The sequence below is a fragment of the Lutra lutra genome, chromosome 4 (genome assembly GCF_902655055.1).
Source record: "Lutra lutra chromosome 4, mLutLut1.2, whole genome shotgun sequence".
Taxonomy (NCBI): domain Eukaryota; kingdom Metazoa; phylum Chordata; class Mammalia; order Carnivora; family Mustelidae; genus Lutra; species Lutra lutra.
Window position 1 is genome coordinate 17,569,721 of NC_062281.1, and position 18,180 is coordinate 17,587,900.

Sequence of the window (18,180 nt, forward strand, 5' to 3'; positions counted from 1 at the left end):
TAAACAGCGCCCGAGAAGACCCACCTGGATTACAAACCCGGCTTGAACTAAATAGCAGGCGTTCAGCTTCGCCATTGGTTGGAGTATTTGCCGTTGCCCCTGGCAACCACTGTTTCCCACCAGTCGTGTCTTCGCCTCTTATGGCCCCGCCCCTATGGCCCCGCCCCCGGACCGCCGAGCTTTTCCGCCCAGTGGCAAAAATCCGTGCTTGCCCTTTAAGCGGCGGGACTTCTGGTCAACGTCTTCCGTGGCCGCCGGAAGGGGAAGTTTGCCTTCGAACGCTCCCTCGCTCGTCCGAATTCGGTGGCGCCACGTCCGCCCATCTCCGCCTTCTTATCCGCGGCTTGGGCGGCTTCCGCCTCGACACCTTCCACTCGCGGAGCGGGCCGGGTCCTGAGGGGCCAGGGACGGGGAGTGGGACGGCTGTGCCTGTTCTGGCCACTTAAAAGGCGAAGATGTCGGACATCGGGGACTGGTTCAGGAGCATCCCGGCCATCACGCGCTACTGGTTCGCCGCCACTGTCGCGGTGCCCTTGGTTGGCAAACTCGGTCTCATCAGCCCGGCCTACTTCTTCCTCTGGCCCGAAGCCTTCCTCTATCGCTTCCAGGTACTGACCAGCGACGAGGAGAGTGGAGACTTCAGGTCCCAGGAGGCCTGTCGGCTGCGGAGCGTACACCGGCATGTTGCGGGCGCGCGGTGCCTGGTGGGATTTGTAGTGCGACCGCTCCAGCGGTTTAGGGCGGGTCCTGTGGTCGGGGGGCGGGGTGAAGGCGAGTGGGTCCGGAGCTCTCTGGCCAGGATGGCTGGAGCAGTGGGTTTGGCCTGGTAAAAAGGGACTGATTTAGCTCCTCTAAGATTATGCTCCCCGCCCTCTGCATTCAGAGAAGGAGGCAGTGGGAAGGTAATTCTCTGATAGTTGTTAATCTTTTGGGCGCCGGTGATTAGCAGCTTGGGTCCACCCGGAGCAGGTGCCCTCTGACCTTGCTCTGCCACCCACGTGGGTGCCATGTGGTTGTCAACTTACTCAATATCCAGTTCTTCTTGTATTAATGGAGCTTCCCCTCCCCCCCCTTTGTGAGAGTAGTTTGAAATCAGATGCAAGAGTTGTTTGCATTTCATCCAGTCCGTACCTGGTATCTGGCATGTAATAGAATGTATGAAGGACTAAGTAAAGAGTAAATTGGTCCAGAAATAGAAGGCCTAGTTATTTGTTTAAGTATGAAGGAAACTGTCCAGAGTATTTCTGGCAAGAGAGTATTAGTTTCCCAGACATGATCTTTATTCACTGGAGTCTGTGATTTAGATCATTAATCAGTGGCAGGTCAGATACTAACATCTGACATTATTTTGAGCACATTAATTGACATGTGGATAACACTGTCTTGTCTTCCCTCTCTTGACTGCTGTTTCTTACTCTCTTTTCCGGGTTCCTCATCTTCCTGACCTTTAACTGTCGTGATGTGCCCCAGGGATCAGTTATAGGAACTTTTTTCTATACTCTCCCCAGCTGTAGGTGATCTCATTTAGCTCCATGGCGTTAAATACATTCTATACACTGAAGACTCACAAATACAAATATACATAATTTCAGTCCAGATCTGTCTCCTGATTTCCAGCTGTCAGTTTGGAATTTATCTCTCTGATGACTAATAGGCATCTCAAATTTAAAATGTCCCAAACTGGATACCCTTTGTCCTTTGCTCTAGAAGTATATAGCAGTTCCATTATTACAGGAGCTCAAACTAGTAGTCATAGAATCATCTTTGGCTTTTCTTCCACATCCCACAATTTGCCAGCTAATTGTTTGCTCAATTTTACATGTATATCCAGGTCCCTTTTCATTCTCCATTACAAGCCATTATCATTTCAGCCCAGTTCTTTTCTTTTCTCTAGACAGCTGGAGTGATCCTTTTAAAATATAAACCAAGTCCATCAGTCCTCTGCCCTGAACCTTCCAATGTCTTCTCAACTCAGATGTGTAAAATGCAAGTCTTTTCAGTGGCCTACAGGACCCTCTACTTCTGCTCTGACTTTGTCTCCTGCCACTCTCCACCTTCCTTACACATTAGGCTCCACAGTGGAATTCTTGTTCCTTCAGCAGCCAACTCTCTCCTCAGGTCCTTAGCGCATGTTGTTTCTCTGAGGAAGATAACCATGATTACTTCCTTGCCTTCAAGTCTCTTCCCCAGTGCCGCCTTATTGCCAAGACTTTATGGACTGCCCTACATAAAATAGTACCCCTCCTTCACGCCATCTCCCTTATCCTTAATTTTACTTGCTACGTATCACCTGTTGGCATCTGTTAGTCAGCTTCCCTTCAGAAAATAAGGCTCCATGAGAACCAGACCCCTGACTTGTTTACTGCTATCTTTGTTAAACAGAATAGTGCCTGGCACATAGCATGTGCTTTCATGTTGGTTGAATGCGTGGAAATAATTGTCACTTACTAGCGTTGGGCACTGGAGCCACAATAGTGAATAGGACAGAAAGTCCCAGCTCCCATGAAGAAAGAGAGGCGTGTGATAGAGAGTGACTTAACATCTGATGGAATGTTCCAGAAAGGCTTCAGAGATGATATCTGAACTGAAATCTGAATGCCAAGGAGCCAGCTTTGGGAGGATCTGGCTCTGGGGACAACTGTCTAAGAAGAAGAAATAGTAAGTGGAAGGCTGAGAGGCAGGGCCTAGAAACAGAAGGAAGAGTGGTTAGCTTAGTCCAGAGTCAGCTGTAGGGATGAGGATTGGTAGGTGAGGACAGAAGTAATGAGGGATCAGTACGATAAAGCACAGATGGAAGGGTAGCCTGGACCTGGATTGCTCAAGGCTTTGTGGCTTGGACTTTATTTTGAAATAAATAGGACTAATAAATAAATAAACCAGGAAGGCTTTGAAGCATTTTGTTTTTATTTTATTTTATTTTTTTAAAGATTTTATTTATTTCTTTGATAGAGATCACAAGTAGGCAGAGAGGCAGGGAGAGAGAGAGAGAGGAGGAAGCAGGCCCACCGCCGAGCAGAGAGCCCGATGTGGGGCTCGATCCCAGGATCCCGGGATCATGCCCTGAGCTGAAGGCAGAGGCTTTAACCTACTGAGCCACCCAGGCGCCCCACTTTGGAGCATTTTGAACAGAAGACTGACAACATTGCTTTGACTGCTCTGTGGGATGGACTTGATACGGGGAGAGACAGGAATCAAGTTAGAAGGCGAGAGAGATGATGCTTTGGGCCAGGGTGGCCGCGAAGATAGAAGTGGATGGATTTGGGAGTTGAGGGGCCCAAGGTTGCTGCTGAATGGATGTGAAGGGGGAAAGGCTAAAGGCAGCAGCACTCAGAGATGTCACTGTTTCCACACGGGATGGTGGAGCCCTTTACCAAGATGGGAAATGTTTAGGAAGGCGTAGGTTTGGGCGCGGGGGGTGGTGGATAAAGAGTTGTGTCTTGACCACCTTAAGTCTAGAGATGCTTCTTAGGCATCCAGATGCAGAAGTTAAGTAAGCAGTTGGATGTTAGAAAATGATTTGGGCCCGCAGTCAGAATTGCACACTGTTTTCTATTTTTTTGCTTTGGTAATTATTTGTGACCTAGTGAATGTCATGTGCTTTGTGCCTGGCGAGTGGCATGTTGGGTCATGTGTGTACAGGAGGAGCAGTGGTTGTAAATCCTTTTGTGAGAAGGATGTGGTCAGAACGGGCTCTTTGGCCCTCCTTGCAGAGTGTCGCTCACTTGTGCGGTCAGACAAGGGAAGTAGGAAAGCCTTTCTAAGAGACCAGGTAAATACTGACAGCGGTGACTTGATGATCAGAATCATCACTAGTCCCAGCTCCCATGCTTTTCCCATCTCCCGTACGTTGTCTCGTCCGGGCTCATCCCGAGACTAGGGAGAAGCTGCTGAGATCAGGGACAGCGCACTGATTGTCCACCTGTGCAAAGGCCCGTGTCTGTATCTTCTTTCTGCTCCTCTGGCTCCTACCCATCCTGGACAGATGTCGCTTTCAGACCCACCTGGAGGAACTCGTTTGCAGACGAAGCCTTTGAAGGAAGAACTGCGTCTCGGAGGCAGATGTGTGACAAACAGCGCGTGTTGTGCTTTCTGTTAGAGGCTCATCTTTTCCTTAGAAGCTGAGTCTTGAACAGCTTAAAAAAAAAAAAACCTGATTCAGAATTGTGGGTTCACGTTGGAAGGGATGAAAGTCACTTCTTCTCATCTGTAGGTCTCGTCTGAGTAGCCTATTGGTTTGGAACTGCAAAATTTCAAGTGTTCTTTTCTTAGTTTGGGTCGGAGTGTTAAGACTCACTACACTGTTGTCCCAAATTCCTAGTCCCTCACATTTCACAGTCATCCATCAAATAATTCATAATGATGAAATGTCTTTGTATGGGTCCTTGATTAACTAGGAGAGCTGGTAATTTCTTGCAGCCCTGGAGGTGTCTGAGATCGTCTCCTGGGGCTGCTGGTTGCTTTGGACGGAATCAGCTCGCCCCCTTCCGTGTGTGTTGCGTTTCCGTGTTTGCCCATTCAGCTCCCACAGGCATCCTGAGACAAGTGTCACTGCACTTGGTAGACAGCTGCGGATACGGTTTCCACTTCAGTGAGTCAAAGATAGTTCTGAGCTGTCTCGTCTAACTCCTTCGCATAGTATCTACCAAAATACACAGTTCAGTGTTTAGCAAACATTCTTGAGGGTGATTTCTTCCAAGTCAGTTATCTGCTTTCCCTTAAAATAGAATGAACATGGGATTTCAAGTAGTTGAGTCATGGTTCCCCAGGCCTGGCTCAGACCCTTACTGGTTCTCTGCCCTTAGGCAAGTTACTTATCCTTTCCGAGGCTCAATTTTGTTATCTGAAAGTGGGGATAGTTTAATACCATATGGACTCTGATCTAACTCCATTGATTATAAGGTGCTTCATCAACTAAGTACAACTTTTTGGGAGGGATGGGAGACTAGAAATTCCATATATATATATATATATATATATAGCCACATCCTAGTTTTAGAAACATAAAAACAAGTATCCTCAAATTGAGGAGGTATGTTCTCTGTTTCATGCCTCTGTTACGTAAATTCATATAGAAAAATGCAAAGTCCCCATAAATAGTCTGGTAAATAATCTATTAAAAAATAGTGCCCATTTTTATTTACTAGCCGATAATAATTCCTGCCATCACTACCTTTTCTCTGTGGGCAGGAAGATTTTAATTTTAACTTGTAACTAAACTTGAAATATAACTGCTGGATTATTATCCCATATTTTGCCCCCTTAAAAGCATCCTGACTTTAGATGAGAAGAGATGAACTCTCAGTTGCGATGATTTGTTTTTAGGAATCGTAAGAGGTGGCACCAGCCAGATCTCTGATTTGGGTCTTGTGCTTATATTTGCCAAGCTTTTGCTTATGTTAACACCTTTAACCCTGATGACAGCAACCCTAGCAGATTAGTAATATTCATATATATATATATGATATATGATATATATTCATTCTTATGTCTATATCTATATATATCATACCACATCATCTTTATCCATGTGTTGATGGACTTCTGGGCTCTTTCCAGTTTAGCTATTGTGAACATTGCTGCTATAAATGTTGGGGTGCAGGTACGCCTTCAGATCACTACATTTGTGCCTTTGGGATAAATACCTTAAGGGGGGCATGGGGTATAATGAGCCCTGGGTATTATATAAGACTGATGAATCACTGAACTCTACCTCTGAAACTGATAATACACTATATGTTAATTAATTGAATTAAATAATAAAGTTGGGGTGCCTGGGTGGCTCAGTGGGCTAAGCCTCTGCTTTCGGCTCAGGTCCTGGGATCGAGCCCTGCATTGGGCTCTCTGCTCAGCAGGGAGCCTGCTTCCCCCTCTCTCTTTCTGCCTGCCTCTCTGCCTACTTGTGATCTCTCTCTGTCAAATAAATAAATAAAATATTTTTTAAAAAAGAAAATATATTAAATAATAAAGTTTAAAAAAAAAAAGAGCATATTGGGGAAGAGAGACCTATTATGCACATAACCAGAAGGGAGATGAACTTGGTCTATGGACTGAGCATAGAAGTAGCCTCAAGGTTTGGATTAGAGCTTCAGTGGCTAGGGTTTTGGTATGTACAGCTTTAAAAGCTTTCCTTAACAGTCCTGTCCACTTCAGGCAGTTGTGCTGTGGTCTGTAGATAAGGTTGCCCATTAGATTATAGCTTTAACTTTTTATGGAATTACTAGTATACTGGTAGTAAAGTATATGTATTATATATTTATAGCTTGTCGAATTTTTAAAAACTGAATGCCTGTATATGACCAGTACCCAGATCAAGAAGGAAAACATTTCCAACACCCTCCACACTATCCTACAGCTCCCTTCTGATAACTGTCCATTCCAACGGTAACTACTATCACAGATTATTTTTGCCATTTTTTTTTTTTTACCTTACATAAATGAATCCTACAGTATATACTCTTCTGTGTCTGGTCTCTTTTTGACAGTGCGTAGGAGTCACCCATTTTGTTGCATGTGATTATAGATAGATTACCATAGATGACCATCTCTTTACCCATTCTACTGGTAATGGGCATTTTGGATAGTTTCCAGTTCGGGCCATAAAGAATAGTGTTGTCAACATTCCAGTACATGTCTTGGTGAACACAGGTATGCGTTTCTGTTGAGTACATACCTACGAGTAGAATGAATGGCTTCTTCTTCTTTTTTTAGTGCAATAATCACTGACATTTACTGAAAAATACTTAAATTGTGTCATGGACTATTTGATTTCATCCCCTCTTATCAGGCTTGTTTTGACGATTAGACAACACATTTTTAAAGAGGGAACAAGGAAGGCACCAAATGGTTATGTTCTGTGCCCAGCTCATGCAGATAGTAACTGGTGGAATCAGGATTCTGACCCCACTAAAGATTATTCCACACTGTTTGGCCTTCCAGTAAAATTTCTTTTCCCCACAGATTTGAAATACTACCTTGATAATATACCAACTTGCCATAAGTATATCGGTCTGTTTATGGACTTTCTATTCTATTTCAGTGATCTATTTGTCTATTCTTATACTACCTTGTGATCATTTAAAATATCTAATCTGATCCTGTTATGCTCCTTAACTAAAATTTTAACAAGCTCCTGTTGACCTTACAATGAAATCCAAACTCTTTAGCATATCCTATAAGGACCCCGCCCAGCCACCTCCCTCCTACCTCTGGAGCCTCAGATGTGGGTACAGATCTCTTTCCCCTATGTTCTAGTTAGAAAAACCTTCTGGTAGATGTCTGTGCAGGCCAAGCAGTCATTCCATGTAACATCTGTGTCTCCGTGCTTTTGTTCATATGCTTCCTGTGCCTCGTTTTCTCTACTTCATATACTAGGCAAGCACCCATGCTTTGAAATGTACATGGTGGGAACTCCAGGGATCTTCCCAATCCTTTGTTAAGGTCCCAGTGAACTGTGGCCACAGTGTAACACTTGTGCTGAGTTACTCTCTGTGCTCAAGCAGTCATCTGCATAGGTTCCTTTGTGTGCGCGCATGGTAGTGGTTCAAATCTTGGATCCTAGGCAATCCTTAGAGCCCCTCGGTACTTTTGTCCCAGTTTCTCAGTTGCAGCCATGACACACTCAGTTATACAAAGGGGATACACTTGGTGCACAGACAGTTCATCATTGACTGTACCCAGTTAAGTTTGGCCTGAATGGAAAAGTTGATAAGCTGGGGTGTGGTAAGGTGGGCGCAGCCGGGGTGTGGTAAGGTGGGTCCAGCTGTGTGTTATATCGGAAGAATAAGCAGGAAGGATGTTGGGGACTTCTCTTTCCTTGAGTGCACTGGGATCTTTCTTTTTAGGTTTTAGTTTAGCCTTCTCCTTAAGCTTCTGATCTCAGAGACTAAGCATTCGCTTCATGGTTGTATACTTCCTTTTTTTTTTTTTCTTTCTTTCTTTATTTGACAGAGAGAGAGATCACAAGTAGGCCGAGAGGCAGGCAGAGAGAGAGGCAGGCAGAGAGAGAGGAAGGGAAGCAGGCTCCCTGCTGAGCAGAGAGCCTGATGCGGGGCTCGATCCTAGGACCCCAAGATCATGACCTGAGCCGAAGGCAGAGGCTTAACCCACTGAGCCACCCAGGTGCCCCCTGTATACTTCCTTTTGCTTTTTTTTGCTTCCGAATGTTCACGCCCCACTCTTGTTTCTCGAATGGATGGCTTCTAATAGCTCTTTCAAAGTCCACAATTGAACCTGAGTGCCTTTCATTTGTTTTTCTTGCCTACCTAGGTTGTCCCAAAAAAAAAAAAAAGCCCACACTTAGCTAACATCAGCATTTGGCAATGAGGTACTCCCCCTCTTTCTTGTTGGTGGGTGACCTATGTAGAATTTCTTAACTCCAAGTCAACCGGTCCATACTGTTTCGGGAAAAATCTTTGTTTTGGGTACTTAAAAAACCCACTTTAGACTCTGGATAGCATCTGTAATGATTTCAGTAGCAGGTTGTTCGGGAGATTTTTAGTTCAAGGACAGCTGCCACCCACTCTCTCAACAGGAGGTTTGGGACCAGTAACTAAAGAGCACTGCCTTCTCCCTTTCATAAACCCTTATAAGCCAGTGAAGATGTGGACTTCTTGCTTTGAAGTGAGGAGCTCTGGCAAATCACCTCAACTCTCATGAGGGCCCAGCTTTCATTATAAAAAAGCTGGGATGAGGACGGGCTGCTGGGGGGTGAAAAGGAGCTGCTCCCCTCCTCTTTTCTGCCCGCAGACCCCGCCCTCTTGGTGCTGCACCTGCTCCCCATTATGGGATCCGTGAAGGCTTTCCAGGGTTGAGAAATGGGCCGCCAACCTCTCCCAGCCCTGAAAACAAAAGCCATTTTCTTATCCTAACTATTTACATATCAGAGCAAAGGAGGGGATTTAGCTGGGACGTCAGTGGGGATTTCAGAAGTATATTGTGGTTTTCTGAAGAGATAAGCTTTCTCCTGGTGTTTTTAAATTATAATTTTAAAGTAATACAAAAATAATATTAAGTCTCTTAGATCAATGAAAGCCAAGTATAACTCAAGGGTAAGCTTAATGAACGGGGAAAAGGAGTGAGATATTTTGACAGACACTGATTTCCAAAGCACAGGTGCACACAGTGGCTAAAAATAGTGTCATGTCGTCAGTGTTAGTGAAAGATGTAGTCGGAAAAAAACAGGGTTTCTTTTCCAAAATGAGGCCCTGAGTAACTTACGGGAATATGGAGGTAGCTTAAAATGGGAATTTGTAAAAACCATGTCAGTGTGTGTCTCTTAGAGATTTGTAATAATCATACACCCACACATACCTTTTTTTTTTTTTTTTTTTTTTTTAGACAAAGGACCTTTTAATCCACTTTCTTAATTCCTGCCTTTTACAAAATCTGGAAATAAGGAAGGTGGAGTCAGGGCAGACGTCACTGGGTAGATGAAGACACCAACGCAAAGGTCTAGACTTTTCCATGGCCCCAGGGCTATTTAAGGGCTAAGGCCAGGGCTTGCTTGCTTCTGGTCTTCAGTCCCATGCTCTTCATAAGCAGGGAGAATCAGGCTTATACAAGCACAGTAGTATTTAAAACGTTTCCTAATTATAATTATACCTCGTAATAATGATATCACTTGTGAGAGACATTGTAAAAAAATCAGGGTTTTGTGTCACAAACTTTGGAGTCAAGCTGTCTGGGATAAAATTCTAGCTCCGTCACTTACTAGCTATTAATTAACCTTTTCTCATTCTGTTGTTCAACTATAAAATCTATCTCCTGAGTCATTGTATATAAATGACGCGAGGACCACACTTTTATTTTATTATTATTATTTTTTTAACCACTAATCAAAGTAGGGCGAGTATTAGTAGATCATTCCCCTTTTACAGATGCCCACTGAGGCAAGTCCTAGCATCGCAAGCTGCAACTTTGCAGCTAGGCCTTCTCAAATCACTTCCGGTGTTCTTTCTCTTAAACTATGATAAGTTGTGAATGAATCAAAATGAGTCTTGACCTATTTTGCTTTGCTGGTTTAATACAGGCTTCTTGGAAAGTAGCTCTTTCGGGTATTCCAGAAAGCGTGTTTTCTTCCAGGTGGAATTGAACTTGTGAGCGTTACATTCTTGCACTTGGAGAGTGTAACTGGGCAGCTTGGTGTCTGGCCAGCCCCGCAGCTAATGTCCTCTGTCCCAGCCACACCCAAATTGCCAGCAGTACCTGTTTGTTGTGCTCTCGCAGGTCTTTCGGACTTTGTTTTTCCGAGACCAATTTTTCCCTCCGTTGGGATCAGCCTTTTGCTTCTTTGGATAACCCACTACTTGAGAACTCCTTGATGCAGGGGTCATGTCTTTCATGCTTACGTATAGCGAGGCCAAAGCCAGCATGATGCTGGTATTTCTATGGTCTGGGAAAGTCGTCTTCTTCAGTCACTGTTACTCAACATTGTTCTGCGGGTACTAGCCAGTGAATTAGACAACAATAGAATAAGATGCAAAATTTTATTCACAGATGGAGTTGTATATTTAGTCCAAGAGGCTCAGTTTTCCAATATTACAAGCAGTAAGGTAACTTGGCTAATATTACAAGCAATAAGGTAATTCAGCTTTGGTGGTTGGGTCTATCCAAAACTTACAAAAGCTGAGAAAGACTTCTTCCTGGTTGGGAGTTGTATCACACTGGTATCACAAAGATGCCGGTTCTAGTTCTTTTTCTTTTCTTTCTTTCCTTTTTTAAAAAAAAAGATTTTATTTATTTATTTGACAGAGAGATCACAAATAAGCAGAGAGGCGGTTCGGGTGGGGGGGGGGAGCAGGCTCCCTGCTGAGCAGAGAGCCCAGATGTGGGGCTCGATCCCAGGACCCTGAGATCATGACCTGAGCTGAAGGCAGAGGCTTAACCCACTGAGCCCCCCAGGCGCCCCCTGGTTCTAGTTCTTTTAGGAAAATAAAATTTTGAGACCAGCCAAGAAAATTAAGACACACGTGGAAGAAAAATGGGAGAGGGATTATTTAATCATGTAACTTTACCAGATTGTAACATACCATAAGACTAGAAATTGAAATATGTTGATATTGGTATAGGAATTAAATTCCAAACAGGATAGCACTTTAATATAATTAGAGACTTTAATACAAAAGGAAATAAATATATGCTGAAAGTAGCTTTTCAGGTCAATGGAGAAAGTACGGGTTACTCTGTAAATGGGATTGGGAGAGCTGAGTGACCATCTAGAAAAAGAAGTCGGATCACTGTGTCACAGTGAAACTGTGACACCAATATATTCTTAGAGTGGAGAAGTAGCTTGTGAGCAGGATGTGTGAGGGATGCATTTGCCTACATTAAATGAACTTCTGCATGTCAAAATACGACAAGAATACCATCAAGGCATAGACTTAATGACAGACAGAAAATATTTGCAACAGCGAGAAAGGGGAATTTCCAGAACATACAAAGAAATGCAAATCTAGCAGAAAAATGAAGAAAGGAAATGCTAAAGATTTTTAAAAAATAATTGGTAAATACAGAATACCCTAATGGTGAGGGTGTGGAGGGAAGACAGGCATTAATCTACATTGTAGGAGAAAACGTAAGTTAGTTAAATATTTTTATAGGCATTTGGCAGTGTCTAGCAAAATTAAATGCAAATGTCTGTGAATTTAGCAGATTAACTCACAGGATTTTATCCATGGACGTGTATAAAAAAGATAATCAAGAATAGGCATTGTGGCATTGTAACAGTGTAAATGAATTTTGAACATTCACATAAAAGGAATATTTTATATAAAGGCAGCAAAAATATTTCCTCAAGGGAATGAAACAGGGTATAGAGCTGTGCGATGCAAGAGAGGAAGAAAAGGGAGGAACTGTAGTAACATTATTTGTTGAAAGAAATACGAGAAACCGATTGTTGTTGCTAAAGGGAATTGGGAGATGCGGGTTAGGAGGGAGGCTCACTTCTTACTGTAGACCCTTCTGTATTTTTTTTTGGCTGGGGGTGGGGGGAGGGAAACTTAGTATCATGAAGTCATATATCCATATTGCCTAAATAGCACAAGGATTTGAATACAAACATTTCTATTTTACTTCTGCCTTTTGAGTATGACAATTTTGGGCAAGGTTTATTATCCCACGATATTCTTTTTCCTGCATAGAGATTATTATTGTCCTGTTGGAAATTGTCTTTACAGTTTAATTTTGACAGGCTTAACTGAATGCCTTATCCCAGTAAAGACTGACCATGTACTTCTATAGTATTGATTTTTTTCAACCTGGCTAGAATTATTTTTTCCAAATTGATACGATTGAAGCTGATGAGAGCCCTTCTTCAGTTTTCTTGAATTATATTGGTGGTGACCCTTTGGTAACCACCATCCCAGAGGAGAATGTTTTGCAAGGGTGCATTTTGTTTAGTTAAAAAAAAAAATTAACCAGGCTTACAGAAACTAACTGCTGTGTCTGTTTTAATCTGGACAGGTTTGGAGGCCAATCACTGCCACCTTTTATTTCCCTGTGGGCCCAGGAACTGGATTTCTTTATTTGGTCAATTTATATTTCTTATATCAGTATTCGACACGACTTGAAACAGGTATGTTATCCATAGTCGTTTTAAGATTTGTTTCTAATTTACCAGTTCGTATTTTCGTATAGGAAGAATTTTGAGGGCAGTTGGCCTTTGAGGAAATGGCGTAAAGATGGGAAATGCTCAGTAAGTCGTACCGATGCTGGGACTGTCCTAGGTGCTTAGATGACTTGATTTTTAATCCTCACAACATCATCATGAGGCATAAGTAACAGTGTCACCATTTTATCATGAAAAAGTAGAAGACCGGAGCCTTTACACATCTTGTCCACGCCTTGTCCCTAGTGGCTGAGTTGTGTGCCTCTCACTTAAATTTGACATCTCCTTTCTGTCATGTGTCATGTGGTCAAATGCACAGTTGGGCTGAAGTATATACATCTCCCAGATCGGGGCTGAAAAGTACTCCTTCATGCTATGAAAGCCTTGTTCTCTGTGATCAAATCACTCACCTGTAAAATTTATAGCGGGGATTTACTAATCCAGTAGTTTATCAGATATGAGTACCCATATGATGTTATGGGTAAGCTTTTTTACAAAAATCTTTTCCTGAAAGTTTCTTTGTGAATTGTTCCTTATTTCCTTTGTACAATACCTTGTGTGCTGCTCTGAGTTGCTTATGCTGAGAAGGAATAAATTGATACTGCTCTGTCGAAACACGAACATAATTTCATTAAGCCTAAATGATTTTGAAAAGGTTGGCTGACTCCAGAGGCTTTATAAACCTGCTAGCGGTTAGCTCAGGATAGAGAATTCCGAACCACCCTTAAATCGAAGTCAGTTTGAGAGTTGTGAATTAATCTCATAACTGCAGGGAAGTAGAAGGATGGGCATTTGGTGTCCAACATGATTTTTCCTTAAATTGGCATTTGTATGAGGTGTTTTTAAAAGGAAATCATGATGTCAGTACAGAGTGTCTGGTCATGGGCTGTTACTGCTGGAAGGGACCTTGCCCATCCCCTCATTCAGGGAAGGGTAGTGTCTGGGCTCAGCCAAAACGGACAGGTGGGATTCTCACCACCACATCATGGTTGGTCCTTAAAGCCCCCAGAATATGTGATTTTTATTCTCCCCTGTCCCAGTCGGGCCTGGTACTGATGGCTGACTTGCTTCGCATTCTACTCCTTGATAGGATTTCATTGAGGATGGGGCTGTTGGAGTAATTTTGTTTTTACATTAGTAGTAAACCCTAAGTGTGGTGACCCATGACCTGTTTTTAAATATTTGGTTATGGAACAGTTTCAAACATTCACAAATGTAGTGAGAAAGGTTGATGAACCTTTGTTTTACTTTTTATTTAGGTAAAATTCACATAACAAGAAAATGACAGTTGTGACCACTTTAAAGTGTACAGTTCTGTGGTCTTTTTTTGTTTTGTTTTGTTTTAAAGATTTTATTTATTTGAGAGAGAGAGTGAGCGTGAGCAGGGGGAGAGGCAAAGGGAGAGGGAGAAGCAGGTTCCCCGCTGAGCAGGGAGCCGATGTGGAGCTCAATCCCAGGACTCTGAGATCATAACCTGAGTCACAGGCAGACAGCTAACCTCTGAGCCACCCAGGAGTCCCGGTCCCTTCATCTTTAGTCTGTTTGCAGTGTTATGCAACCGCCACTACTGTCTAATTCAAGATGTCCTCATCAACCCCCCAAAACCCAAAGCAGTTACTCTGCATCCCCCATCCCCCTTTCTCCAAGCACTTGCCAAGCTCTGAGCTACTTTCTGTGCATATGGATTTGACTATTTGAGACATTTTAAGAGTCCTTCTGTGGCTGACTTCTCTCACTTAGTAGAATGTTTCCAAGGTTTATTCACATCGTAGTGTGTGTCTACATGTATATGTGAGCCCCTTTTAACTATTGCTCACCTTTTTTTTTTTTTAAGTATTTAAGTCATCTCTACACCCAACATGGGGCTCGAACTCATGACTTGGAGATCAAGAGTCACGCGCTCCCCGAACTCAGGCAGCCAGGTGCCCCTAACTCCTGCTGACTTTTATTTATTTATTTTTTTTTTTATTTTTTATTTTTTTTTATTTATTTGACAGAGAGAGATCACAAGTAGATGGAGAGGCAGGCAGAGAGAGAGAGAGGGAAGCAGGATCTCTGCCGAGCAGAGAACCCGATGCGGGACTCGATCCCAGGACCCTGAGATCCTGACCTGAGCCGAAGGCAGCGGCTTAACCCACTGAGCCACCCAGGCGCCCTCCTGCTGACTTTTAACAGTGGTCTCATCACTGGTCTTATTCGATCTCTGTTCGTATCTGTCTCCCTACCCCTGATTATTTGAAACAAATGCCAGACATGATATTGTTTCATCAGTAAATATTCTAATATTCACCTCTAAAACGTAAGGACTTAAAAAAATAATCATAGGGGCGCCTGGGTGGCTCAGTGGGTTAAGCCGCTGCCTTCGGCTCGGGTCATGATCTCAGGGTCCTGGGATCAAGCCCCGCATCGGGCTCTCTGCTCAGCGGGGAGCCTGCTTCCTCCTCTCTCTCTGCCTGACTCTCTGCCTGCTTGTGATCTCTCTCTGTCAAATAAATAAATAAAATCTTTAAAAAAAAATAATCATAACACTATTATAAAACGTAAGTTACAATAATTCTGTGACCACATTTTATTTGTACATTGTTTTCTCTTGGTTACTTGACGTCCTGGAACCCATTTACTTTTCCCTTCTATCTAGTCAGGTCATATAACGAATTTGTAATACCTGAATAACACTTTTTAAGATCCGTCTGCAGGATTATTAGCCCATAGATCCCTTTTGTCTGCTTGAATTCTTACACGTTTACCCCGCTTCCCTACTCTCCAGTCACAGAGCAGAGAGGCATTTTTTAAAGTTTTATTGACCTGTAATTCAAGTACTATCCAGTTCCACCCGTTTAAAGCGTACAATTTGGTGAGTGTTCACAGAGTTGTGCAGTCATTACTACAGTTAGTTTTAGAATATTTTATCACCACAGAAAGAAACCCTATACCCATCAACAGCCACTCTCCATTTCTGTCCAACCTCATCTTCCCCTTAAGCTTTTAGGCAGCCACTAATCTCCTCTCACCTTTTTGGATTTGCCTCTTTTGGACATTTCTTACAGACGGAATCATGCACCATGTGACCATCTTCTTTTGCTTAGCTTGGGGTTGTCAGGGTCCTTCCATGTACCACGTATCAGCACGTCTCTCCTTTTTGTTACCAAATAAGACTCCATTGTACGGAATTATCACGTTTTGTTTCTCCATCCATCAGCTGATGGATGTTTGACTTGTTTTCATTTTTCACTGTTATGAATAAGGCTGCTATGAACGTTTGTGTCAAGAGGAACTTTTGAGACCTGTCCTTTTTTTTTTTTTTTAAGATTTTTTTTATTTATTTGACAGAGAGAGAGAGAGATCACAAGTAGGCAGAGAGGCAGGCAGAGAGAGATTGGAGGAAGCGGGCTCTCTGTGGGGCTCGATCCCAGGACCCTGGGATCATGACCTGAGCCGAAGGCAGATGCTTTAACCCACTGAGCCACCCAGACACCCCGAGACCTGTCCTTTTAAAATAAGATTTCACAGACAAGAAAACAATGATCTGGAGAGGTGGTGACATGCCCTGCAGGTCACCAAGCTGTTCGAGGTAACACAGCTAGGACCGGAGCCCGGGTTCGCTGATCCCCGGTCTTCTCTGGGCCATACGGCCTCGTGTTCACATCCTGACAGAATGCTTGCTGCCCGCACGTTTTTCTGCCTGGCTCACTGAAGTCCACAGGAGCGCCGCCTTATGTACGAGGTTTCTGAATTGAACTGGAAGACTGCAGTTGGAGGCCAGTTGGTTTGTCAATTTCCAGTTGCAAACTCGTCAGATAATATAGTACTGTAGTGTGGTGATTGCGCTAGGTCAGGAATTCAGTCCAGAGAATCCTCAGAAATCATAAAGCCAGGGAGGTGCCTGCCTGGTCTAGGGTCAGAGCATGTGACACTTGACCTCCAGGTTGTGAGTTTAAGCCCCACCTTGGTCAGGGAGCCTGCTTAAAAAAACGTAATGAAACAAAAAACAGAAATCACTAAGCTAAAACCAAATCAGAAGAAGCACGACTATTACTGAAATTCAGAGGTTTGTTTTGAATTTCAGCTCCGATTCATCTATAGGGATCCCCTACCAGTAAGAGTCCTCAACACTGGGGCTGCAGTTTGCCTTTGAGACACCAGGGGAGAAATTTGGGAAAGTAGGAGAGACTTCTGGGGTGCCTGGGTGGCTCAGTGGGTTAAGCCTCTGCCTTCGGCTCAGGTCATGATAGCAGGGTCCTGGGATCGAGCCCCGCATCAGGCTCTCTGCTCAGCGGGGAGCCTGCTTCCTCTTCTCTCTCTGCCTGCCTCTCCGCCTACTTGTGCTCTCTGTCTGTCAAATAAATAAATAAAATCTTAAAAAAAAAAAGAGACTTCTGCTAGAAACTTGTTGTATTATATTCATTGAAAAACACCTTTTTTTTGGTTTTATTTATTTATTTGACAGCGCAAGAGAGCACAGGTGGGGAAAGGTAGAGGGAGAGTGAGAAGCAGGTTCCCTGCTGAGCAGGGAGCACGATGTGGGGCTCGATCCCAGGACCCAGAGATCATGACCCGAGCCAAAGGCAGATACCCAACCACTGAAACAACAAGGCACCCCATTTTTAATTTTTTAAAAAGATTTTAAAATTTATTTGAGAGAGAGAGAGAAAGAGCACGAGCAGGGAGAGGGTGTAGGGGAGGGGTAAAGGGAGGGGGAGAAGCAGACTCCCCACTGAGCTGGGAGCCACCCTCGATCCCGGGACCCTGGGATCATGACCTGAGCCGAAGGCAGATGCTTAACCGACTGAGCCACCCAGGCGTCCCTCTTGTTATCTCTTAGATATTCCCCCTGCCTTTCTAATACTTGTTAGAGTTTCTTTTTAATTGACTATGTATCGTGCTGTTACGATGGGGTGTCCAGAGGCGGAAGGTAGCTGCTTGAGCTCATGTGACCTTACAGTCATTTGTTTTCTATCTCTGCCTCTTTTCTGGCCTTTCAACTGAAGGCATGAGGAATCACCCTGAGAAGGGAGAGCCGGACCAGTGTTGATTATCCTGTCCAGGGCTGAGACAGAGTCTGGTGTATGGTGTAATACCAAGGGCACTAGACTAGTAATTAGAGTTTACCCCGCTTCTACCAAGCCCTGCCACTCTGGTCGTTTAACTTTCTACCCTCATCTGTGGAAAGGGGGCCTTGCCTTTCTACCTCTCAGATGTAGCGTGAAGGTGCAGAGTCAGAGGCTCTGGGAAGGGTTGTGGCCGCACTCTTCCTCTTCTCCAGCATCGTTTTCCCTTGCTAGAATATAAGCTGGGAGGAGGGGATTGAATCTTCTCAGAAAGCCCAGGGTCAGACTCAGTGGTAGTGCGTGTGTGCACATGCGTGTGTGCGCACGTGTCTAATAACAACACAGCAGTTAAGAAGCTCCCGGCAGAGTCCTGCTGGAGGAGTCACAGGGGTAGGCAAGGCAGCTGTGGTTCCTTTCGCATCAGAGCTTATGGTCCAGTGGAGGGGGAAGGGATTACCCAGGTGACCACAGATGTGTCTCCGGGAAGCAGAGGCTGGCGGGTTGTGAGGTCTTCGAGGGGTGGATCTC

At 43.9% G+C, this 18,180-nt stretch overlaps 1 protein-coding gene and 1 pseudogene across 1 annotated transcript in view; one reads left to right on the plus strand and one right to left on the minus strand.

Moving 5' to 3' along the window:
- The first annotated feature begins 226 nt into the window (after nucleotides 1–226).
- Nucleotides 227–18,180, plus strand: part of DERL1 (derlin 1) — a 28,990-nt gene continuing 11,036 nt past the window's right edge. Inside the window, exons 1-2 of the mRNA XM_047724064.1 lie at nucleotides 227–608; nucleotides 12,460–12,571. Of these exons, the coding sequence (XP_047580020.1) occupies nucleotides 456–608; nucleotides 12,460–12,571 (265 nt within the window). The 5' untranslated portion in view covers nucleotides 227–455. The remainder of the gene's footprint in view (nucleotides 609–12,459; nucleotides 12,572–18,180) is intronic.
- Nucleotides 7,361–7,923, minus strand: LOC125097881 (rRNA-processing protein FCF1 homolog; annotated as a pseudogene).